This window comes from Xenopus laevis, chromosome 9_10L, assembly GCF_017654675.1.
Source record: "Xenopus laevis strain J_2021 chromosome 9_10L, Xenopus_laevis_v10.1, whole genome shotgun sequence".
NCBI lineage: Eukaryota > Metazoa > Chordata > Amphibia > Anura > Pipidae > Xenopus > Xenopus laevis.
Window position 1 is genome coordinate 123,195,273 of NC_054387.1, and position 25,803 is coordinate 123,221,075.

General features: G+C 40.2%; 2 protein-coding genes across 2 annotated transcripts in view; one reads left to right on the forward strand and one right to left on the reverse strand.

Annotated features, from left to right (window-relative positions):
* pgap6.L (post-glycosylphosphatidylinositol attachment to proteins 6 L homeolog) overlaps positions 1 to 15,864 on the reverse strand; it is a 38,808-nt gene extending 22,944 nt beyond the window's left edge. Inside the window, exons 1-3 of the mRNA XM_018236653.2 lie at positions 15,371 to 15,864; positions 2,795 to 2,969; positions 1,899 to 2,106 (exon numbers count right to left, since the gene is read on the reverse strand). Coding sequence (XP_018092142.1) covers positions 1,899 to 2,106; positions 2,795 to 2,969; positions 15,371 to 15,446 — 459 coding nt within the window. The 5' untranslated portion in view covers positions 15,447 to 15,864. The remainder of the gene's footprint in view (positions 1 to 1,898; positions 2,107 to 2,794; positions 2,970 to 15,370) is intronic.
* A 5,119-nt stretch (positions 15,865 to 20,983) lies between these two features.
* Positions 20,984 to 23,593, forward strand: LOC108701691 (E3 ubiquitin/ISG15 ligase TRIM25-like). The gene has a single exon (XM_041577245.1). The coding sequence runs from the start codon at positions 21,528 to 21,530 to the stop codon at positions 23,112 to 23,114; it is 1,587 nt and encodes a 528-aa protein (XP_041433179.1). The 5' UTR covers positions 20,984 to 21,527; the 3' UTR covers positions 23,115 to 23,593.
* The last annotated feature ends 2,210 nt before the right edge of the window (positions 23,594 to 25,803 follow it).

Consider the following 25,803-nt stretch of genomic DNA (forward strand, 5'->3'; position numbering starts at 1 on the left):
GTCCTTTGCAAATTAAATATGAAACCCCCAAAAAAATTTTCATTAAAACATCCATACTTGTTATAAAGGTGTTTAAATATCTAAACTGTCAATCAAATATTACCTGCCCCGCCTCTATGCCCGTGGCATAGAGGAGGGGCAGACAATTACTTTCACTTTCCATTCAGCACTTCCTACATGTCACTGCTCTCCTCACATTCCCCCTTCCCTCCTCAGGCTCTATAATTGTGTAGGGCACTGCACATGGACATTAGGTCCCCCATTCTGGTGCATACACAAGATTTTGGGGTGATACACAATTTCTCTTAATAACCGTGTCCACAAAATGGCTGCTGCCTGCTTGCTGTGATTGTATAATTCCAAGACAGAAGGAAACAAAATTTAAATAATAAATACAGTGTAAGTAAAGTTTATTTTGCTCAACTAACATAATAGAAAATAATTTGAAATTATTTCTTAGGATGACAGGTCCCCTTTAAGTCAATGGGAGTGGCTCAGGGATCAATTTGGAGTTGTTTGCAGCCATCCTGACATTTTGGAGAAAAAACTCAAATCGAGTCTTTTGAATTTTAAATCAAATTCGATTCGAGTTTTCAGGTTGATTTTAAATTGGATTTTTTTTTTTTTAATAAATTTCGATTGGTCGAATTTCAAAATTGTGAGAGTTTAGGGGAGTTTTTAAAAACTCACATGAAATTGAAACTGGACTTCTGATAAACGTGCTTGTTATTGGTTGGGTGAAAAAAAGCAATAATACTGGGGGTTATTTTGCCCTCCTCAAGCCAATTATTTAATAAAGAAACACTGCCTACACTGTTCTAAAAAACAAACTGCCCCCCACCTAGATAATATCTGAGAGTGGGAGCGACCAAACCACGATGTCATGTCCGTTTATGTTTTACTTCCCCAGAGAACCAGGGAAACGTTTAGCACAACATTTATTTTAAGTGAACTTTTAAACAATGCATTCTTATTTCATGTGTCAGGATTACTATAGGTAATAAAGCTTCAATGCAGCTCACAGACAGAGAAGACAATTCATTTGTCCTTTAAACCAGGGTAAATACACATGTAAAAACAAATAACCGCAAGGGTGCCAGGGAGATACGGCCACACCAAAAACGTCACTTGATTGTCCAAATGTTGATCATTGCATTTGCAGCACAAAGGTATGGGAGGATTACAGGTGACTTTCCCACAATCTCCACCTCCAGAAACAACAGAACCCTTGAACCGAGCACAGAAATGCAGCAATGGCCCCTTTAAAGGAAAACTAAACCCTAAAAATAAATATGAATAAAAATGCCATATTTTATATAGTGAACTTAAAGCACCAGCCTAAAGTTTCAGCTTGTCAATAGCAGCAATGATCCAGGACTTCAAACTTGTCACAGGGGGTCACCATCTTGGAAAGTGTCTGTGACACTCACATGCTCAGTGGGCTCTGATTGGCTGTTGAGAAGCTAAGCTTAGGGCTCGTCACTAATTATCCAGCAGAAAATGAGCTTCCCCTGTAATATAAGCTGATGCTACAGGTTTGCTGATTATTAAATTCTGATGCTAATTGCACTGGTTTCTGTGCTGCCATGTAGTAATTAGCTGTATTAATTACTAATCAGCCTTATATTGTGACATTTCTATTCTATGTGTACTGTATATTGTGAGTGGGTCCCTAAGCTCAGTAAGTGACAGCAGCACAGAGCATGTGCAGTGAATCAGTAGAAAAGAAGATGGGGAGCTACTGGGGCATCTTTGGAGACACAGATCTTTACTGCTAAAGGTCTGTGGTTGCCTTGGGCTGGTACGGAAGCACAAAACATAATGTACAACATTTCTACCTATTGCTTTAGTTCGTTTTTAGTTCCCCTTTAAAGGGAAATCCACAACTAACCACTTACCTGGATTTGGATTTTTTCTGGGTCTTTGGGCAGGTGGGCCACGATATACCAGTCCCCCGGCTGAGGGTTGGTGATATTCAGGAAGGTGTTATTGTTCAGCGACTTTGTAAACGTCAGCGTCATGTTGAAAGAATAAGGGACGCGAGTGGCAGGGGAAAAGGCTGTGCCCAGAGGGTTAATCACTGGTGGGGCTCCATGACGGAAATGTCTGCAAAGCAAAAAGGACACAAAGATTGTAAAGAACTGCTCTGTCACATTTAATGGCTATGAGTTGCGCATACAAAATCTACTTAATTATGGCTCTAGATGTGTCTGTAAGAACAGCATCACTAAATGCTATAGACTGGCCTTCCTTATCATCTTCTATAGCCCTCCTATTGTGTTATAACCCAAGATAAGATGCCAGAAAGTGGGCATGGACTAACATAACTCTATAGCAGGAACCACAATCGGAGTTTGTTCATAGCCAGTATAGAGAGATATTATAAAACTATGGCAGCATAGGTATTCCCCTGTACTAAGCACAATTCAGCAGGAACAGTCCCCTAAGTTTGCTCATAGTCTGTACAGAGAGATACCATAAAACTATGGCAGCATAGGTATTCCCCTGTACTAAGCACAATTCAGCAGGAACAGTCCCTAAGTTTGCTCATAGTCTGTACAGTCTGTTCCTTAGCATAATTTTGCAGGATCCACCCCTTAAGTTTTATCCTGGTGGAGGCAGGGGTTCTCAAGGCATTTATTCCCACTCAGGTCTAACCTGTGCATCAAAAGCACACCATGTTACAGAGCTAGCCTCACCAGGAGGACTGGCAGAACAGTGACCTTGTCTCTAGCCAAACACAACATCGCTTTTAAACTGGGAAAACAGCAATAATATAATAAAAGACGCTTACACTGTAATTTCTGCATCCTCGCATTGAGTTTTGTCCCGTGAAGCCTGTAGCAGCCATCGGAGAAGAGCGGTGTCGGGGGGCACCCGGAATTGAAATAACCGCGCATTCCCGTACCAGTTGTAAAAGGAGAGCTGCTGTGGAATCTGGGAGAAGAATTCAGAGGTATAGACAACATCTGAAATAGAAATAGGAAGTTATTCCTCTAAGGGGTGAGCTTCAACAAAGAGCTTGGAAATTTTCTTACAGATAAGATTTCATATGAATACTTTCACTCTAGGCTGTGGGTGGAACATAGGACCATGGAATATGCAAGGATCACACCTTTTTTTTGGCTAGATCAGTATCACTGCCTTTATACTTTGAATATAATTAGCCTTGGATCGCTCCCACAATTCCCTTGGCTATAATAGAAACCCCCCCCCCCTCCTCATCCAACAAGTCAATGGCATCTCCCGGCCTAAGGCAGATAAGTACAGGCAGGGACAATGGAACAAACCCAAAACATCTTGTACTTTATATTTAAGGCCAATATAATCCTACCTTGCAGCTACTAAACCTGTTCTATGAATGTCTTTCACTGACCTAAATACTTACATGATAAACAGTGAACTAGAAAAGCTGAGGATTCTGAGAACTCTGAGTATCACCCATGTATTATAAGGGATAATGTACCCCCTACTGTAAATGATAAGGATATTAGAAGTCACTGAGGGGTTGTTCTGTGACCATATAAAGGCACAAGGCTGCAGGCTGAGTTACACAGGGAACTCCAAGTATCACTCATGTATTATAAGGGATAATGTACCCCCTACTGTAAATGATAAGGATATTAGAAGTCACTGAGGGGTTCTGTGACCATATAAAGGCAGAAGGCTGCAGGCTGAGTTATACAGGGAACTCTGAGTATCACTCATGTATTATAAGGGATAATGTACCCCCTACTGTAAATGATAAGGATATTAGAAGCCACTGAGGGGTTGTTCTGTGACCATATAAAGGCACAAGGCTGCAGGCTGAGTTATACAGGGAACTATGAGTATCACTCATGTATTATAAGGGATAATGTACCCCCTACTGTAAATAAGGATATTAGAAGTCACTGAGGGGTTATGTGACCAAATAAAGACACAAGGCTGCAGGCTGAGTTACACGGGGGGTACATTTTCCCTTATAATACATGAGTGATACTCAGAGTTCCCTGTATAACTCAGCCTGCAGCCTTGTGCCTTTATATGGTCACAGAACTCCTCAGTGACTTCTAATATCCTTATCATTTACAGTAGGGGGTACATTATCCATTATAAGGATATTAAAAGTCACTGAGGGGTTCTGTGACCGTATAAAGGCACAAGGCTGCAGGCTGAGTTATACAGGGAACTCTGAGTATCACTCATGTATTATAAGGGATAATGTACCCCTACTGTAAATGATAAGGATATTAGAAGTCACTGAGGGGTTGTTCTGTGACCGTATAAAGGCACAAGGCTGCAGGCTGAGTTATACAGGGAACTCTGAGTATCACTCATGTATTATAAGGGATAATGTACCCCCTACTGTAAATGATAAGGATATTAGAAGTCACTGAGGGGTTGTTCTGTGACCGTATAAAGGCACAAGGCTGCAGGCTGAGTTATACAGGGAACTCTGAGTATCACTCATGTATTATAAGGGATAATGTACCCCCTACTGTAAATGATAAGGATATAAGAAATCACTGAGGGGTTCTGTGACCATCTAAAGGCACAAGGTTGCAGGCTGTGTTATACAGGAAACTATGTGTGTTACTCATGTATTATAATGGATAATGTACCCCTCCCAAAGACATGAGGATATTAGAAGTCACAGGGGAGTCAAACAATAGTCAAAAATATACAAACTCTGACTCGTTTGCTTTGGGGTACAATTTCTACCTGGGGGAAACTGCAGAATCAGATTTCCATGAATACTAATTGTGCTACACACAGACAAGCCCCAACAGGGCAGTAAGAGAGGTAGGACAGGTTTTGAGTAATAGTAGATGAGAGTGCAGATATAGAGGGCAGGATAAGAACTTTATAAAAAGGAGAGGCTGCCTACTGGGCACGTAACCAGGTTTCTGGTTAAAAAGAGATAATATACTGTAATAATATAATGAGCAGGGATCTGTGAAACATATTGCGGCTTGCGCAAGACACAGCAGCTACTGTGATATGCTACAAGACTGTAGAGAAAACTTATTTCAGGCCAATACAGGTGACGCTGCCAAAAGAAACGTAATATAAATTTTACACATAACTAATTTGGAAACATAAATGGGCAGTAATTCAGAATGACACAAGCAACAAATTATTTAACCCTGTATGCAAGGGAAGAGAATTGGAGGGAACACAGAAGATGCAATTTTTTCTCACGCTCTATAACAATTCAGGTATGGCCTTCTGTTATACAGGATGCTTGGGACCTGGGGTTTTCCGGATAGAGGGTCTTTCTGTAATTTGGATCTCCGTACCTTTAGTCTACTTGAAAATCATTTTAACTTTAGTTAAACCCAATACGATTATTTTGCACCCAATTAAGATTAAATAGATCTTAGTTGGGATTAAGTACAGGTAAAGGATCTGTTATCTGGAAACCCGTTATCCAGAAAGTTCTTAATTACAGGAAGGTAGTCTCCCATATGCTCCATTTTATCCAAATAATCCAAATGTTTTAAAATGATTTCCTTTTTCTGTGTAATAATAAAACAGTAGCTTGTACTTGATCCCAACTAAGATATAATTAATCCTTATTGGAATCAAAACCAGCCTATTGGGTTTATTTATGATTCATGATTTTCTAGTATATTTAAGGTGTTAAGATCCAAATTACAGAAAGATCCATTATCCGGAAAACCCCAGGCCCCCAAACATTCTGGATAACAGGTCCCATACCTGTACAAGGTACCGTTTAATTACTATGCAGAAAAAGGAAATCATTTTTAAACATTTGAATTATTTGATTAGAATGAAGATAACGGAATTCCGAATAACGGATCCCATACCATTATCCTTAAAAAGAAACCGCGAGAGCAGCATGTGGTCAAAATGTTTTTACTTCCTTGCTTGTGTGATGAAAAGTTAAGTGATTTTAAGGGTTCAGATTCGGTTTGGCCAGGAACTTGGATTCAGCCGAATACAAACCCAGCAGAAAAATGCCAAATCCTGGATTCAGTGCATCCCTACCTGGTTGCTACGGCAATTATGCCCAAGCAACCAGATGTAATTCCTACACTTAGGGGGTTGTTTATTAATTGTTAGAGTTTTTTTATACCTCGAATGAACTCAAAACTCAATGGTTTCTTATTTGAGGGAAAAACTGGAATGGAAAAAAATTGATTCAGCGTGTTTGAATTGCAAACCCCGAAAACTTAAGTTAATCAAGTTTCCAGCAAATAAAAATCTTGAACTGCTCTAATTGATCGAATTTTCAGGCAAAACCCTCCGAAAAAACCTCAAACATCATGAAGGCTACAATCATCTTCAAATGGCTCAAGGGACCTCTGCCATTGACTCCTACATGACCTCGACAGGTTTTAGATGGAGCATGTTTGGATTCTAGCAAATTCTAGTCTTGGGTATATTAAATCTCGAAAAATTTTATTTTTTACCAAAAAAAAACTCAAAAAAATCAAGTTTTTTTTAACCCAAAAATGTGACTTTTGAATAAAAATCACCTTGAAAACTCGAATTTTCGTGGAAAAGACAACTCGATCCGCAATATATAATCTCCTTAAATTGGCCATGAGTGCAAAGTTATTGCTGTATAATTAGGGATACACTGAATCTACTGTTTTAGGATACAGCCGAATCCCAAATCCTTTGTGAAAGATTTGGCCAAACACAGAACAGAATCTGAACCCTAATTTGCATAATTAAATATGGAAACGAGGGGGAAAATTGAGTAAAAAGAAATTTGACTTCCTTGTTTGTGTGACAAAAAGTCAAGATTTTTTTGGATTCGGTTCGGCCAGGCACTTGGATTTGTCCAAATCTGAATCTTGCTGAAAAAGGCAGAATCTTGGCCCGAATCCCAAACCGAATCCTTGATTCATTGCACCCCTTCCCTATGTATAACCAGAAAACAAACCAATAAGTGAATGGACAGAAAAGGCAAGAAAGTTCACTGAGAGGGAATCCAAGCAGCACAGTGAACTGCCTGATGGTATGTTATTTGAAATATGACGCATACCCTTCCCCAAAAAACAAAATATGCAGCTTCATGCACACGACTTACCTGTAGGGCAAGGTGTTTTCACCAACCCAGCAGGTGACCTGATAAATAAGATGTATAATGAATTTCCAGATTGGCTATAATAAACATATCAATCACCCTGCAAGTAACCATTCAACTATTTTTACATTTTTTTTTTGCTCCCCACATATCATTTGGGTTCAAGCCCACACATTTGCTGCCATGATGTCTTTTATGTGCCTTGAACAAAATGCAATTTCAAGCACAACCTCCATCTTTTTCCAACCACAATGCAGTATTTATAATTTTTTTTATATAATTTATGGTCTGGGAGTTATTTAATTTTTTGTTTGGCAACTCTCCAGTCTGGAATTTCAGCAGCCTGGTTACTAGGGTCCAGTTAACGATAGCAACGATGCAGTGGCATAAATGAGAGACTAGAAGATAAAAAACTATATAAATATAATTCAAAAACTATATAAAAAAAAAAGATCAATTGAAAAAGTTGCCAAGAACCTTTCTATCACTATTCTAGTAATCATAGGCTTCTCTATGGCACACAAGGAGCCCTAGGCCTCTCTATGGCACTCCAAGAACCAGAAGCCTCTCTCTGCGGCACTCCAAGAACCAGAAGCCTCTCTATGGCACTCCAAGAACCAGAAGCCTCTCTATGGCACTCCAAGAACCAGAAGCCTCTCTATGGCACTCCAAGAACCAGAAGCCTCTGTATGGCACTCGAGGAGCCCGAGGCCTCTCTATGGCACTCGAGGAGCCTGAGGCCTCTCTATGGCACTCGAGGAGCCCGAGGCCTCTCTATGGCACTCGAGGAGCCTGAGGCCTCTCTATGGCACTCCAAAACCAATAAGCTTCTGTATGGCACTCTAAGAACCAATAACAACTAATAACAATCATACACACAATAGTTAAAATGCAGCTTTAGAGCAGAAGAACAGGGAGAATAAGTCACGCTATTAAAGTATGGATTTATCATCAACGTTTTTATAAACATCATCAACAAGTTTTAATATGCACTCATTATTTAAAGGCACTTGTGCCAATCCACCATAAATGCATGCACTGTGATACACAGTGATAACATGCACTCCCCGGGCTCATTATCTACTTGGAAGGTGCCAATTAAATAACCCAACTCTAATTGTGACTGGTGCCAACAGTGGCCACATCATATCATGTAACAGTGTCTCTCACACCCTGCTAAGCACCCAGCCACCTTCTGTACAGTATGAACTTTAACTCAGACAATATTATCATCATCGTTTATAATGCACCAACGCAATCCTCAGTGCTGTACAATAAATGGGTGCAGACATCACATATACAGATTAAATAAAAGAGCATATCCAATACAAGAGCAAAAGAGATGACACATCATCCTAGATAGAACAGGGAAGATTTACCAGGCATGCAGTAACGTAGGTACAAATTTGTGGAATTAAAGTTATTTATGGACTGTCAACAAAATAAAAAATGTTCCTGTTTAATTTAGAATAATTTGTATCATTATAAAGCAGTATAGACTTGGGGAAAATGCTTTACAAGTTACTGACAATGTTTTCTTTGCATGGAGGAATCCATTTCCTAATCATTTCCTTATCATGTAATGACTTCCTTTCTGGCAAACAAATGGAGTAACAATTGGCAGGTCAGAGTTTTTCAACCCACACCCAAACGGATAATCCTTGTCGACTTGCAGTGGGCCCTGAGATGTCATTTATAGGCAGGGTTGTTGTGGGGTTGTGGTATGTACCAAGGAGGAAAGGGACCTGCATTGTCTGAACTGCCACCCACCTGAACCCAGTCCTGAGGCTAAATTACTTGGCCCAAGCACTAACCCAGCCCACTGCACTGAGGTGAGCTTGATCCACCTGATCCCAGCCCTGTGGCCACAGTTCTTGGCCCAACCCAACACATTCCGCTGATGCAATTTACAGGTGGAGTTGGCATCACTGAAAGGGAGAGGGATGTGGCAAGTCACCAAATGGAAAGGGTCCAGCCCTGTCTGAACTGTCACTCACCTGAACCCAGGCTGTTGCTAAGGTTCTTGGACCTACCCCTGATTTGGCCCACTCCATTGATGTCATTTATAGCTTGTGTTGACACGGTGGCATCAGCTCAAGGAGGGGGTTGTGGCAAATATGTCACCAAACAGAAAGGAACCTGCCATCCACCTGAACCCAAGTACTGACCTCAGCTCACTCTGATGATGTCATTTATAGGTGGGGTTGCCGTGGTGGTGTCACCGAAAAGTAGGGGGCTATGACAAGTATGTCACCAAAGGGAAAGGGCCCTGTACTCTCTGACTTGCCACCCACCTGTACCCAGGAATGTGGCTGAGATTCTTGGGCCACACATGCCCAACCTGTGGGTTTCGGGCTAAACCCGTTCAGTCCATTGCATTTGTCATAGAGACAAGTGTGATGGACTGAATTAGTGATGTGTGGACCGGTCCTATTCCCGCAGGTTAAGCCACAGGTCGCTGCCATGCTGTTCCTTACACTGCTGGCTTCAGACTTCCTGTTTTATAGACTTGCCTGCCCCTTGTGTGATGAAATAGGTGGGCGGGTCTATAAATTGAGGGGGGAAGGTGGTGCGGGCAGGTGCAGGTTGATGTTTTCTCGATCCGCACATTACTAGACCGAATGTCTAAACTATACAGTTTATGAAATCTAAATCTCAAATTGCCACAAACTAACACTATGAATACCTCCTAGACAATATTCTATGCGCATATATTTGTCTTTGACCGGACTCTTACAGGGAAGAAGAAAATAAAAAGAAGTGTATTTTCCCCAGCAAGACAAAGCAGAACAGTTAGTCAAAACAAATGATGAGGTATGTAACTAAGGAGACTTCCTCGGGGACGGACCCTGCCGGGAAGCCAATGTGCCAGAGGGGGTGTGTTGCAAAGAACACTGAGCACTAACACCTAGAACAGGTGCTGACATTTGTGTGCCAGGGCCTGTAAGTCATTCTCACTCAAATGAACAGGTTATGGGTAAACAAGTCCCCTCTTTTTAACCGTTTTTTCAAAATCTAAGTTTAAAGTTGAATGTTGGTGTCTCTGGTGTTTCAGTCTGGCAGCTCAGAAATTCAGGCGCAGATTCCGAACTGTTACAATTTTGCAACTTTTAGTTGATCCATTTCTCAGCAGCATCTCTGGAGTATCAGCAACTATTGTATCAATTCTAACAACTGCCTGTAATGAAACTCAGGGATTCTGCTCAACAGGGACAAATATAAGAAATGTATCAACTATATAAATTTAGAACAGTTTAGGGGGTCGGCGACCCCCTCCCCAGAGCTGTTTTAGAAGGTGAAAAATATTAGAAAAACAGTCACACATAGAAAATAGAAAGTAATTGGGAAAAAGTCGTTATTTCTGGTGATCTATCTGAAAATAACTAGTTTTTTGCTGGTGAACAACCTCTTTAAAGGAAGCCCAAAACAGTACTAATTCATATGACACCGGCCATCCACCCCGATACCGACCCACTGTATCAAATACTCAGAAATACCTCTGGGTGATTCACATCCCCTCAGGGCTTCCACTACTGTAATGCCAAGGGGCTGGGGGGGGGGGGAGTCATTGCAGGGCCCCTTTAAATAGGGTTAGTTCTCCTTTTTCGCAACTGCTTGATAAAGCCTTGTATAGGCGAAAAGCGTTGCAGTATCTAGGTGGTGTGTCACTCCTAAGGTTAAAAATGTAATCTACCACAAAATCATGAAAATCGGCAAGACTCCGTAAAACCGTGAAAATTGGTAAATTGCTGAGATCCGGTGTGAGCAAGTTTTGTGCTCCGCAGTCGAACGCACGCACTGAGACACATCGAACGCCATCTTGGATTTTAGGAAAGAGTTACTTGTAAAGTGGAGAAATCACGAAAAGACTACTGGATCCAGCTGAAAGTTACCCGTCACCAAGTGACCATGCCCAAATGAACCCCTGAGGAAGGACCGGAACGCAGGATCTGGTGAGATCAGTCCACTATTGGGGGGGCATGTGTAGCTGGAAAGAGAGGGGTGTGGTGAACGCCCCAGTTAACCTCTTTTGTAATCTTCACTACATATATCTCCACATAATAAGCCTGACAAATTACCTTTTATTTGATTATCAAATTAGAGAACTATAACTCGCACCGTAACACTCCCAAGTTGGAGAACTGTAACTCACACCAATTTTGCGCTACTCAATCGATGTTATAAGATTGGGGGAATCATTCAATACAACCTAGGAGATTTGGAAAATTCCTATTACTGTGATTTGAAGTGACCACCCACCTGAATCTTTTTTTATGTATTTATATTGTTATATGCTGGGTTCCTGTCTGGGCCAGGTTTTAAATGAAATTTTTTCAAAGCAAAATAAAATTCTTATACATTCAGATTAATTTACTCTCCAAATACACCTTTAATTAATTCATTGGTTCTCCTTTAATCAATCAATCAATCAATCAATCAATCTGATTCCTCCTCATTGTAATCAAGTCAACCAAATTATTGTTCTGGTTTTACCTTGACTGGAAAAAGAGACAATGGCAGCTGTAAATGGGTGGAGAGCTGCGGTTATCAAGAGCTAAACAACGGAGTAACAAACAACCAATAACAAAGGTCACACCAGCATATTTTCTATTGAGTGCTATGTCTATGTGTACATTAAGTTGCTGTTGCACAGAGAAGGGACCAACATCAAACACAGGTACGGGAGGTCCCAGTGCTTAAAGGAGCTGTAACACCAAAAAATAAGCATTTTTAAATTAATATAAAATTTACTGTTGCTATGCATTGGCAAAATGTATGTGTTTGCTTTAGAAAGACTACTATAGTTTATGAAAACAGGCTATTGTGTAGTTATGGGGGCAGTCATTCAAGCTAAAACAGGAGAAAGGGCACAGACCTTTCTGTACTTTCTGTAAAAATATTACAATGGGATCCTGTTATCTGCTATGTAACCTGTGCTTTGAATGGCTGCCCCCATGGCTACACAGCAGCTTGTTTATATAAACTATAGTAGTACTTATCTGTTATCTACTGTGTATCCTGTGCTTGAATGGCTGTCCCCATGGCTACACAGCAGCTTGTTTATATAAACTATGGTAGTACTTATCTGTTATCTACTGTGTATCCTGTGCTTGAATGGCTGCTCCCATGGCTACACAGCAGCTTGTTTATAAACTATAGTAGTACTTATCTGTTATCTACTGTGTATCCTGTGCTTGAATGGCTGCCCCCATGGCTACACAGGAGCTTGTTTATATAAACTATAGTAGTACTTATCTGTTATCTACAGTGCATTCTGTGCTTGAATGGCTGCCCCCATGGCTACACAGCAGCTTGTTTATATAAACTATGGTAGTACTTATCTGTTATCTACTGTGTATCCTGTGCTTGAATGGCTGCTCCCATGGCTACACAGCAGCTTGTTTATAAACTATAGTAGTACTTATCTGTTATCTACTGTGTATCCTGTGCTTGAATGGCTGCCCCAATGGCTACACAGGAGCTTGTTTATATAAACTATAGTAGTACTTATCTGTTATCTACAGTGCATTCTGTGCTTGAATGGCTGCCCCCATGGCTACACAGCAGCTTGTTTATATAAACTATAGTAGTACTTATCTGTTATCTACTTTGTATCCTGTGCTTGAATGGCTGCCCCCATGGCTACACATCAGCTTGTTTATATAAACTATAGTAGTTCTTATCTGTTAACTACTGTGTATCCTGTGCTTGAAAGACTTCCCCCATGGCTATACACCAGTTTGTTAATATAAACTATAGTAGTGTTTCTAAATCAAACACACCATTTGTACCAGTGCAGAGAAACAGTACATTATATTGTGATAATTTTAAAACACTTTTTTTGTGTGTTACTGTTCGTTAAAGGGCAAATAAAACAGGAACAGAGGTTGTAGAAGCTACTGTCATAGGGGGGCCACCAAACTTGTTGGGAAGATCATGATCCAGTGCTGACTTCTTGGCCACGGTGCATCACAAAACATGTCAGACCATCTGCAATCCGACAGGATGATCCAATGAAAGGGCCCATGACCTGGCATAGAGGTCTATACAGTTGGGCATTATGGTTGAAATTGGACGAAATCTGGGCATGTAAGTGGTGGTTCACCTTTAAGTTAACTTTTGGTATGTTATAGAATGCCTAAATCTAAGCAACTTTTCTTTTTTATAGTTTTTGAATGATTTGCCTTCTTTTTCGGACTCTTTCCATTCTTTGAAATAGAGGTCACTGACCCCATCTAAAAAACAAATGCACTATAAGGCTACGCATGTATTGTTACTTTTTATTACTCATCTTTCTATTCAGGCCTCTCCTATTCATATTCCAGTCTATTATTCAAATCAATGCATGGTTGCTAGGGTAATTTGGACTATAGCGACTAGATTGCTGAAATTACAAACTGGAGAACTGCTGAATAAAAAGCTAAATAACTGAAAAACCACAAATAATAAAAAATTAATGGCATATTGTCTCAGAATATCACTCTCTGCATCATACTAACAGTTAATTTAAAGGTGAACAAACCCTTTGAACATACCAGGACCAGAAGAAGTTCTCACCCTGATGACATGGAGCCGGCCAATATCTCTGCAACCCACAGAGGAGTTAATATAACCTTTATGCATCACGCTTCAGTTGCTCTTTAACATAGGTCACAGGGAAAAATGCCTGAACGCAGTACAAATATGTGTATGGCAGCTCCATTTACTGCAGTAGGAATTGGGAGCTCCTGTCCTTGGGGGAGCTGGTCTAGCATGTTGTGTCCCATCCAATAAGTTAAAGGGGTTGTTCACCTTTGAATTAACTTTTAGTATGTAGTAGAGAGAGATATTCTGAGATAATTTGCAATTGGTTCTCATTATATTTTTTTTTATTTATGGTTTTTATTCAGCAGCTCTCCAGTTTGTAGTTTCAGCAAACTGGTTGCTAGGGTCCAAATTACCCTAGCAACCATGCATTGATTTGAATTAGAGACTGGAGTATAATTAGGAGAGGGGCTGAATATTAAGATGAGTAATAAAAAGTACAGATAACAAAAAATGTGGAGCTTTAAAGAACATTTGTTTTTAGATGGGGTCAGTGACCCCCACATTTGAACTATAAAAAATAAATAATGAAGACCAATTGAAAAGTTGCTTAGAATTTGGCATTCTATAACATACTAAAAGTTAACCCAAGGGTGAACCGCCCTATGTGTGAGGCGATAACATACCTCCCAACTTTCCGGTTTTGAGAGGGACAGCCCCACTTTTCACAGCTCAACCTGCAATCCTGCTTTTGTACTGGAAAGTCCCTATTTCTCTACACTGAACAGCCAAAAAAAAGATACAATGTTTCCAACTTAATTGACTCTTGGCAGAGAGCCCAGAATAGATACTTAAGTTACATGTGTAACAGTTTTGTCTCTTGGGAGAAGTTAGACTCACAGCTTAAAGGGCAATTCACCTTCATTAGTAAAACTGTAATAAAACATAAAAACTGCAGGAAATGTGTTCAAACTTTCATAACCTGGCAAATTTGGTAAAATAGGCATGGTAATTAGGGGGTGTGGCCGCAAAAAGGGCATGGTCATAAATTTGCCACACTTCGCTCTGCTAAAAAAAAAATTTGTCCCCTTTTCATTTCCGGAATGTTAGAAGGTTTGAGATAAAGGTTTTTGAAATCCTATTGTATTGTCTGTATATTCTCTCCCTCTGCTTCCAACCCATTTGCCCATTAACCTCCAGAAAGACCTGTATATGACACATTTGCCATTCACCCTAATCCTAGTATACCACAGTGCAGGCCCGGACTGGCAATCTGTGGGTTCTGGCATATGCCAGAGGGGCTACTGTAAGTTGCCATAGAAAGTCACTATTTATTGGGCTGGTGGGGAGCAGTTTGGGCCTCTGTGTACCTGAAACACCAGGGTCTATTTTGATTCCCAGTCCAGAGCTGGTTAGGTGGAAGATGTGGTTGGACTACAACTCCCAGAAACCCTCAGTAATGCGAAGGGCTGCCTACCCTGTGTTAGTGTATAATAAATAACAATACAATCCAGATGAACAGCAGTATACCTCCAGGCCCCCTTCCTCCACAAGAAGACCCACTGGAATTGCACCTCATTCAATAAACACTTATTTAATTATTTGTCCCTATCAATCAGTTTTGGATGGAGTGTCCCTTTAAAATCACCACACGTCACAGTATGACGTCATATAGGGAAAGAGAATGTTATCTGCTTGGAATAAGGACATTGTTCGGGCTGTTAGAGGATGCTGGGAATTGTAGTGTTAGTAGGACAGCGTGTCCATCATTGCTGGAGCCCAGGCTGGGGTTGCCATACTCACCACTGGACAGGCTCCTGGCTGCTGGCAAGAAGTGGCTGATCCCCAGGATGATCAGGAAGCCCAGGGGGAGAGACATGCTGGGCACAGCTGACAGGAAGAATCAGGAAGTGTTTATGGCACACACACACCGGCCCCAGCTGGCATCATCACACGCTCCCTGACACTGGCTTCTGTCACCGCAATGCAGTCACACGGACAGACTGGAACCCACAATGCTCGGCTCCTTCCCAAACTCCCTGTGACTCACCCGGGAGGGTAAAGCAGCTGAACCCCAGGAAGTGTGGCAATAGCGTCCTTTACATACTCAGCGGCTCACACAACTGCCAGGCCGGTGTATCACACACACACTGCTCCTGGCAGGTAAGGGCAAAACAAATGGAGACCAGGCCACTCCCCCAGCCTCGGATTCACCGCCCCTTTCCATGTAAGGCTGCCCATCACTCCCACGAAGGCGGGTCTGACTTCCCGTATTCACTTACGGCTTCTTCTGCCAGTCACTCCCAATTCCCGCCTCCAAACTCAGCGCTTATTACAATCTGTGACCAGTCCTGCCTTCAGCAAGTGCAACAAGTCCTCCCAGTCACGCCCACAATCCCCTCTTCCACATTTAATTAGATCTCCCGCCCAGTCCTTCTTGTCCCTCACGCAGTAACGCAATACATTATAAATATTGTAATCTACGACCAGTCCTGACAGTCACGCCCACTATCTCCTCAACTAGACGCCCACTTCTGACAGTCACGCCCACAATCCTCTTAAAGGAGCAATAACACAAAAAAAATGAAAAGTTTTTTAAAGTAATGAAAATATAATGCAGTGTTGCCCTGCACTGGTAAAACTGACGTATTCGCTTCAGAAACACTACTATAGTTCATATAAACAAGCAATGGCAGAAATTGAAAAAAGTCTAAATGGCACAGGTAAATAGTGGATAACAGCTAACACCATTATGTTCTACAGAGCTTATCTGCTGTGTAACCTGAGTCTTTTCTCCTTTGAATGGCTGCCCCCATTGCTACACAGCAGCTTATTTATATAAAACAATATTAGTACTTATCTGTTATCTACTGTGTATCCTGTGCTTGAATTGCTGCCCCCATGGCTACACTGCAGCTTGTTTATATAAACTATAGTAGTACTTATCTGTTATCTACTGTGTATCCTGTGCTTGAATGGCTGCCCCCATGGCTACACTGCAGCTTGTTTATATAAACTATAGTAGTACTTATCTGTTATCTACTGTGTATCCTGTGCTTGAATGGCTGCCCCCATGGCTACACAGCAGCTTGTTTATATAAAACAATATTAGTACTTATCTGTTATCTACTGTGTATCCTGTGCTTGAATTGCTGCCCCCATGGCTACACAGCAGCTTGTTTATATAAACTATAGTAGTACTTATCTGTTATCTACTGTGTATCCTGTGCTTGAATGGCTGCCCCCATGGCTACACATCAGCTTGTTTATATAAACTATAGTAGTACTTATCTGTTATCTACTGTGTATCCTGTGCTTGAATGGCTGCCCCCATGGCTACACAGCAGCTTATTTATATAAACTATAGTAGTACTTATCTGTTCTCTACTTTGTATCCTGTGCTTGAATGGCTGCCCCCATGGCTACACAGCAGCTTGTTTATATAAACTATAGTAGTACTTATCTGTTATCTACTGTGTATCCTTTGCTTGAATGGCTGCCCCCATGGCTACACAGCAGCTTGTTTATATAAACTATAGTAGTACTTATCTGTTATCTACTGTATATCCTGTGCTTGAATGGCTGCCCCCATGGCTACACAGCAGCTTGTTTACATAAACTATAGTAGTACTTATCTGTTATCTACTGTGTATCCTGTGCTTGAATGGCTGCCCCCATGGCTACACAGCAGCTTGTTTATATAAACTATAGTAGTACTTATCTGTTATCTACTGTGTATCCTGTGCTTGAATGGCTGCCCCCATGGCTACCAGCAGCTTGTTTATATAAACTATAGTAGTACTTATCTGTTATCTACTGTGTATCCTGTGCTTGAATGGCTGCCCCCATGGCTACACGGCAAGTTGTTTATATAAACTATAGTAGTACTTATCTGTTATCTACTGTGTATCCTGTGCTTGAATGGCTGCCCCCATGGCTACACAGCAGCTTGTTTATATAAACTATAGTAGTACTTATCTGTTATCTACTGTGTATCCTGTGCTTGAATGGCTGCCCCCATGGCTACACAGCAACTTGTTTATATAAACTATAGTAGTACTTATCTGTTATCTACTGTGTATCCTGTGCTTGAATGGCTGCCCCCATGGCTACACGGCAACTTGTTTATATAAACTATAGTAGTACTTATCTGTTATCTACTGTGCATCCTGTGCTTGAATGGCTGCCCCCATGGCTACACGGCAACTTGTTTATATAAACTATAGTAGTACTTATCTGTTATCTACTGTGTATCCTGTGCTTGAATGGCTGCCCCCATGGCTACACAGCAGCTTGTTTATATAAACTATAGTAGTACTTATCTGTTATCTACTGTGTATCCTGTGCTTGAATGGCTGCCCCCATGGCTACACAGCAGCTTGTTTATATAAACTATAGTAGAGTTTCTGAAGCAAACACATAATTTGTACCAATGCAGGGCAACACTATATTGTAGTTTCATTACTTTAATACACTTCCCTTCCCTTTAACTAAGCCCACAAGTTTTCTAGACTATCTCAGTCCTCCCTGTCACTTTCATATTCCCCTCCTCCATTTCTAAGTCTGTTTCAGTATTAAGTTCATGTGGGAATACAATGCTAAAGTAGGGCGAGAACTTGGAAGAGCGTCAGCCCTGAAGACGTAAAACAGAGTCACACTATTATGTCATGGTGTGAGGTAACAAATACCTGTGGGAAGCTAAGGAGGGATTTAGAGGGACACTTCCTGTTCCACAGTAGCCATGTGGTAATCGTGGAATGCTGAAAACACAGAGCCTTAAAAAGAATACAGGTGCGCCACATAATGGGGTTAGGGTGGAGATGCTGCCATTTTTATAAGAAATACCAGCCTGTCTATCCTGTCTTTATTCTCTATTCTTCCCTATAACAAATGACTGACCTACGTAGGGAGGAGAGGGGTTGTTATTGCCATTTGGGACAATTCATAGTTGCTGGCAGGTCTGTCTCTTTTGTTTGTACCCATTCAACCCATGTTCCAGGGGGTTTAAGGACGGCGTAACTGTAGAGTTTAGAGCTGCGCGTAAATGCAACATTCAATTTCCCACAAATGTTATCAGATATTTCTTAAACGGGCTGTAAACATGAAAAGTTAAATTTTGTTTCATAAAAGGAAATTGAATTCTAAGCAACTCTCCAGTAAACATTCATAACACATTTTCAGGTGTAAAGATATCTTGTGTGTATTATGCCCCCTAGTGGGTATAGGAACAAGAGTCTATGGTAAATAAGGTTGAATCTAAATAGGTGCAGTAAGTGAAGTCAAATGGTATATATATATATATATATATATATATATATATATATATATATATATATAGACAAATACGAGCGGTCCTCTGCACTCAACCCATTATCAATATATTTAAGACAGCGACATTTTGTGCATACTGCTACTGAAAAATGCCTTACCCTTTAAACAAAACAGGGATTGTTTGTCCATATATTACAATACATTTAAGCTGGCCAACTACGTCAAAGTCATCCCATATCTGGCCAGTCCTACGCTTAATTTTATCTGATTCATTAAGAATTCAATTGCTTAATTATACATTTTACAAAGGGACTAAGTTTTACCTGCAACTTACTAGCTGTTTAAAGGGTAAGGCATTTTTTAGTAGCAGTATGCACAAAATGTCTCTGTCTTAAATATATTGATAATGGGTTGAGTGCAGAGGACTCTTGTATTTGTCTATATGTATTTTGTGGTCACACCCTCATTGCACTCCCGCCTAATGTTTTTAAAAATTAGTGGTGAGCACAACTTTCCCTTGTTAAATATATATATATATATATAATTCAGATCCACACTAACACTCCTCAATGAAATAAAAAGTGACAAATATGTGCAATTAAACAATTGATTAAAGGAGTTGTTCACCTTAAAGTTAACTTTAAGGGGCCCATTTACTTAGCTCGAGTGAAGGAATAGAATAAAAAAAACTTTGAAGGTTTTTTTTAGCTACTTCTACCATCGAATTGGCTACTTCGACCTTCGACTACGACTTCAACTTCGCATCGAACGATTCAAACTAAAAATCGTTCGACTATTCGATAGTCTAAGTATTGTCTCTTTAAAAAAAACTTCGACCCCCTACTTCGCCACCTAAAACCTACCGAGGTGCCATGTTAGCCTATGGGGAAGGATCCCATAGGCTTTCTATCAATTTTTTGGTCGAAGAAAAATCGTTCGATTAATGGATTAAAATCCTTCGAATCGAACGATTCGAAGGATTTAATCGTTCAATCAAACGATTTGCGGTAAAACCTTCGACTACGATGTTCGAAGTCGAAGGATTTACATTCGGCAGTCGAATATCGAGGGTTAATTAACCCTCGATATTCGACCCCATGTAAATCTGCCCCTTAGTATGTTATAAAATGTTCTAGTCCTAGCAACTTTGCAGCAAATCTTTATTATTTATTCTTTGTCGTTTTTAAGTTGCTTCCCTTCCCAGCAGACAAAAAAAACTATTTATTTTTGAAGCAATTTAATTGTTATTGTTACATTTTATTACTTATCTTCCTATTATGCCGCTCTCCTATATTTATTCCAATATCTCACGCAAACCGCTCCCTGGTTGCTAGGGAAAATCAAACCCTAGTAACCAGAAAGCAGATGAAATACCAACCTGTAGAGTTGCTGAACAAATAGCTAAATAACTGAAGAACTATTCAAAATAACAAAATGAAGACCAACTGAAAATTGTTTCAGAATATAATTGTCAACAGCATGCTATAAGTTTATAAGTATTTGACCATGCACCCAAAACGGTTTATTTTTAAAAGTGCAGATATTTTAGAAAACATTATATAGAGAGAGAGAGAGAAACATGTATGTTCATCCTATAGAATAAAGTAATAACAAATCACTGACGGGTTCCATTATCAGATAAAGATGATCCTACTGTAAGAGAGTCCAACATTAAATCTCTTGACCCATATCCAATTTTAGCATGGCTCACTGTAGCCAAATATTCAGTGTAAGGATGTCCTGGTGTAGGTAGCGTATGAGAACTATAGGCCCGCAAGCACATAAAAATAAGCCAGTATAAGTAACCCACAGCAGCTACCCCATGCCAGAGGAAAAAAACGTGGACAGCAGAATGAGCAGCAGTTAATAGAAACTGAAATGATATACAGGTATGGGACCTGTTATCCAGAATGTTCGATACTTGGGGTTTTCTGGATAATGCATCTTTCTATAATTTGGATCTTTATACCTTGTCTACTAAAAAATCATGTAAACATGAAATAAACCCAATAGGCTGGTTCTGCTTCCAATAAGGATTAATTATACTTAGCGGGGATCAAGTACAAGCTACTGTTTTATTATTACAGAGAAAAAGGAAATCATTTTTAAAAATCTAGACTATTTGGATAAAATGTATGTCTATGGGAGACGGCCTTTCCGTAATTCGGAGATTTCTGGATAATGGGTTTCTGTATAACGGATCCCAAACCTGTATGTGATAAAGTGCAGTGTATCTGCCACTTTGATTGCTATTGAATGTAGCATGACACAAAGTGTGTGTGTGTGGTGGGGGCAAAAGAGGAAGGATTTTGGAAGAACAGGACAGATGGGGGTGTGAGAGCAGCATATGAAGACCAAAAGCGAATGTGTTAAAAATATAACAAGAGGAGACACGTAGAGGCAAATATGGAATGGTGGGAGAACAACAGAAAAAGGGGTGGGCAGCATAAGAAAGAAATGTATCCTAGGAAGCAATGGAAGAGTAGAGGGGTAAGGGAGAATGACAGAGAGCATGGGGAAGTAATTTTCCATTCTAACAGGCAGAATGAATAGCCCACTATGGCAGAATTGAGGGCTGAAGGCATGACTATGCTCATCCCTGCTGAGCTGACTAAGTTAGAGTTGATAAGAAGTGGTTAAATGTCCTTGCTGACAGTTTCACTTTCATTATGTACAAGTGCAGCTAAACATGGCATCTTCCCGGCTCAGACAAGAACTTCTCTGCCCCGTCTGCCTTGATATTTATAACAACCCCGTTCTCCTGAGATGTGGGCACAACTTCTGTAGCAGCTGCATTGAGAGTGTCTTTGACTCCCAGGAAGACTGCTGGCTATACACATGTCCTGAGTGCAGGAAGAGATTCACACTGAGACCTTCACCTCGAAGGAACCTAAAGTTGAGCAACATAGTCGGTCACTATCGGGAACATCAGACTGAGGAGGAGGAGGTTCATTGTACTTACTGTGTTGACTTCCCTGTTCCTGCTATAAAAACATGTCTGCAGTGTGAAGCTTCTCTCTGTGTCAAACACATGAAAAGACACTGCAGGTCTCAAGATCACATCTTGATTGAACCCAACGCTCCTCAGGATGATCTAAAATGCCCCACTCACAAGCACCTGCTCAAATATTACTGCTTGGATGATGCTGCCCGCATCTGTTTGTCCTGCCACCTGGTTGGAGAGCACCAGAGACATCACGTGGAGCTGCTGAATGATGCCTGTGAGAAAAAAAAGCAGAGATGGACACATTCCCTTGAGAAAATGATCTCAAATAGAAAGGAAGCTGAGGAAAAAATCCAGAGAATGCAGGAGCGTCGGAAAGAAGTGCAAGAAAAATTAGCCAGTGCCACAGAAAAAGTGACCCCTCTTTTTAGGAACCTCAAGAAACAGCGGAGAGCACAAGGGAAGCAAGTTCTAGATGAGATCAAAAGGGAGGAAGAACGAGTTTCCCTCCAGATCTCTGATTTTATAAAAGAGCTGGAAATGAAAAAGGAAACACTGTCCAAAACAATTGTCCAGCTTGAGGAGCTGTGCAGCTTGACTGACCCTCTATTGGTGCTAAAGGCTACAGAACCTGATGCTGCACAGAGCGATCATGCCATTGAGATCCCTTCATCATGTCAGCTGGATCATGTTCTGATTTCATTATTGCTACAGAGAAGCCTTAAGTTGGACTTTGCCTTTATTCCTAAACTTCTGGAGAAAGAAAGTCTTCTCCATGAAAATCTGGGCAGTCTTTTACTGGAAGTCAGGACAAATGATAACACCATACCTCTGTTGCCCGGACACAAAATTGTATCATTCTCTGCAGAAAACTGGATGCGGAATTCTGAGTCTGAACTATTCACAGCCGGTCAAGTTCTAAGCTCTACGGGGATTTCATCCGGAGAACATTTCTGGGAGGTGGAGGTTAGCCAAGAAGGTTTTAGATGTATTGGAGTGGCCTATCCCAGTATCATAAGGTCTGGACCACAGTCCTTTATTGGATACAATGAAAAATCTTGGAGCTTCACGTGGATCAATGATTTTGTTGGCGTGAGCCATAATAACGAATGCAGGCCTTTGTCTAAAGTTTGTCTCAAGGAGAAACTCGGAATCTACTTAGATTATGAGGGTGGAGTGTTATCCTTCTATCAACTGAGTGACCCCATCAGGCGTTTGCACTCCTTCACTGCCCCTTTTATAGAACCGTTGCATCTTTCCTTCAATGTACTTAATGGCTGGGTGAGAGTCAATAAGAAAGCAATCTGGGGCAAAACATTGTTATTTAACTGACAGCGATATTTAAGGATACTTAAGCACCTAGCTCCCTGGAGGAGAATGAGGTGTTGTCCTTTTATCATTGGACAGACCATGGCTTTGATTCCTGTGGTGAGATCTTTGTTTGTCTGTGTGACGTCTTGAACAAAACAATTCTTAAATATGGGAAAGATTATCTACTTTGCACATATGCACATGGAATGGACATGCATTAATTAATATTACGTGATGACATGGTTAACGTGTACTTTTGTTGTTAATATCTCTGTTTGATTGCACTACAGTTGTATTAAATCTACATTGTTAATAGATATATTTCTATTTATAAGTCTAATACGGTAAATGCAAATCTAGGGTGAAGTATAATAGTGAAAAATGTACCCACTTATGGAATTAGAAGCCTAAGTTACACAACTCATCCCTCATGTATTATAAGGGATAATGTACCCCCTACTGTAAATGATAAGGATATTAGAAGTCACTGAGGGGTTCTGTGACCATATAAAGACACAAGCCTGCAGGCTGAGTTATACAGGGAACTCTGAGTATCACTCATGTATTATAAGGGATAATGTACCCCCTACTGTAAATGATAAGGATATTAGAAGTCACTGAGGGGTTCTGTGACCATATAAAGGCACAAGGCTGCAGGCCGACTTATACAGGGAGCTGGGAGTATCACTCATGTATTATAAGGGATAATGTACCCCCTACTGTAAATGATAAGGATATTAGAAGTCACTGAGGGGTTCTGTGACCATATAAAGACACAAGGCTGCAGGCTTAGTAATACAGGGAATTCTGAGTATCACTCATGTATTAAAAGGATATTAGAACTAATGTATTATAAGGGATAATGTACCCCTAATGTAAGTTATAAGGATATTAGAACTCTATGATATATATATAAGGCATAAGGTTGCAGGCTTCCTATTTTAAAGTAAAAGTAGAGGTAAATTATTTCTTATAATATACACATTTTGTACATACATTGGGTTATTTTATTGTATGACTGTTAGTATTCCAAAAATAGCAGACCGATAATGTGCAAATCTCTGAGTCATCTGGAATTCTGTGGAAATTCCTGAGCAGGAAGTATATTTTTATTTTCATTTTTGAGCTCTGGAAAAAATACTCTTGTTTAATGTGATAATCCTGGCTTTAGTAGAAGGCAGAAAGATTATTTTGGTCTGGACCCCCAGTATCAGTGGGGTCTTGGGGGACAAAGATGCAAATAAAGATATTTTTAATGTATGTTTTGTTTAAAAGCTATTATTTGGCTGGATTATTATGTATCAGGGTTGCCACATTTTCAGTTGGGTAAAACCAGATAGTGCTGTCACATGAGCGGAGGGATGACATCACACAGGCCTGTTTCTTGGCCATTAATGATATAAGGGGAAACAGCCTCTCCCAGCTCATCCACATCGATCTACTCCACAATACAAAAAAAACATTGGACCACAACTCCATGCTCCATACAAAGTACTATTCATTCAGTCCATTTAAAATCACATTATTCTACACGCACCCAATTTCTCCCATGTCCTTATTCACTGAGGTTTGGATGGAGTCCATATAAGCAGCTGTCTATGGTGCTGAACAGAACAGTAATCCAGAATTAATCCAAAATAAGCACTCTGAATCCTGTAGCGATATGAACAATGGATCTCTGACCACTCAGGTCTCATTGCTTTGTTATTTATTTTACACGGCACAGATGAAAATCGCCATGCTTTTTATCCCCCCACACTTCAGCATTTCTTTTATCATAATAGGAGTGGTTCACCTTTAATTCATCTTTTAGTATGTTCTAGAATGGCCAATTCTAAGCAACTTTTCAATTGACCATATTTTTTTATAGTTTTTGAAGTATTTGCCTTTTTCTTCAGACTCTTTCCAGCTTTGAAATGTTTTTTTATATTGTTATCGTTCCTTTTTTTCATTACTATATCTTTCTATATATTTCTATAGGCCTCTTCTATTCATATTCCAGTCTCTTATGTAAATCAGTGCATGGTTGCTAGGGTCATTTGGACCCTAGCAACCAGATTGCGGAAATTGCAAACTAGAGAGTTGCTAAATAACTTGAAAACACCGCTAAATAACTCAAAAAGGTTGCAATGTATTCTCCACCCTTGTACTTGCCAGGAAGTTCATAGAAATAAATACACATAATGAGAAATAGAAATCTCACTGTGACCAATGAAGTTGGAATAAAATGTATTCATTTCTAAGGCCTTCATTTTATTCTTTTTATAGTTTATGAATTATTTGCCTTCTTCTTCCGACTCTTCCAGCTTTCAAATGGGGGTCACTGACCCCATCTAAAAAAACAAATGCTCTGTAAGGCTACACAATTATTGTTATTGCTGCTTTTTATTACTCATCTTTCTATTCATACTCCAGTCTCTTACTCAAATCAGTGCATGGCTGCTGGGGTAATTTGGACCCTAGCAATTAGATTGCTGAAATTGCAAACTGGAGACCTGCTGAATAAAAAGCTTAATAACTCAAAAAACACATGGTAATAAACGAAACCCAATTGCAAATTATCTCAGAATATCCCTCTCTACATCATATTGAAGTTAATTCAAAGGTGAAATACCCCTTTTAGCTTCAGTGCAGTTGGACACTCGGTTGCATTTGCCCCAATTGTGCACAATGTGCCTTCACTTCCAGTGTGCAGCATTTATGACAACAT

Coding starts and splice junctions, on each gene's coding strand:
- LOC108701691 (XM_041577245.1), top strand. CDS start 21,528: ATGGCATCTTCCCGGCTCAGACAAGAACTTCTCTGCCCCGTCTGCCTT.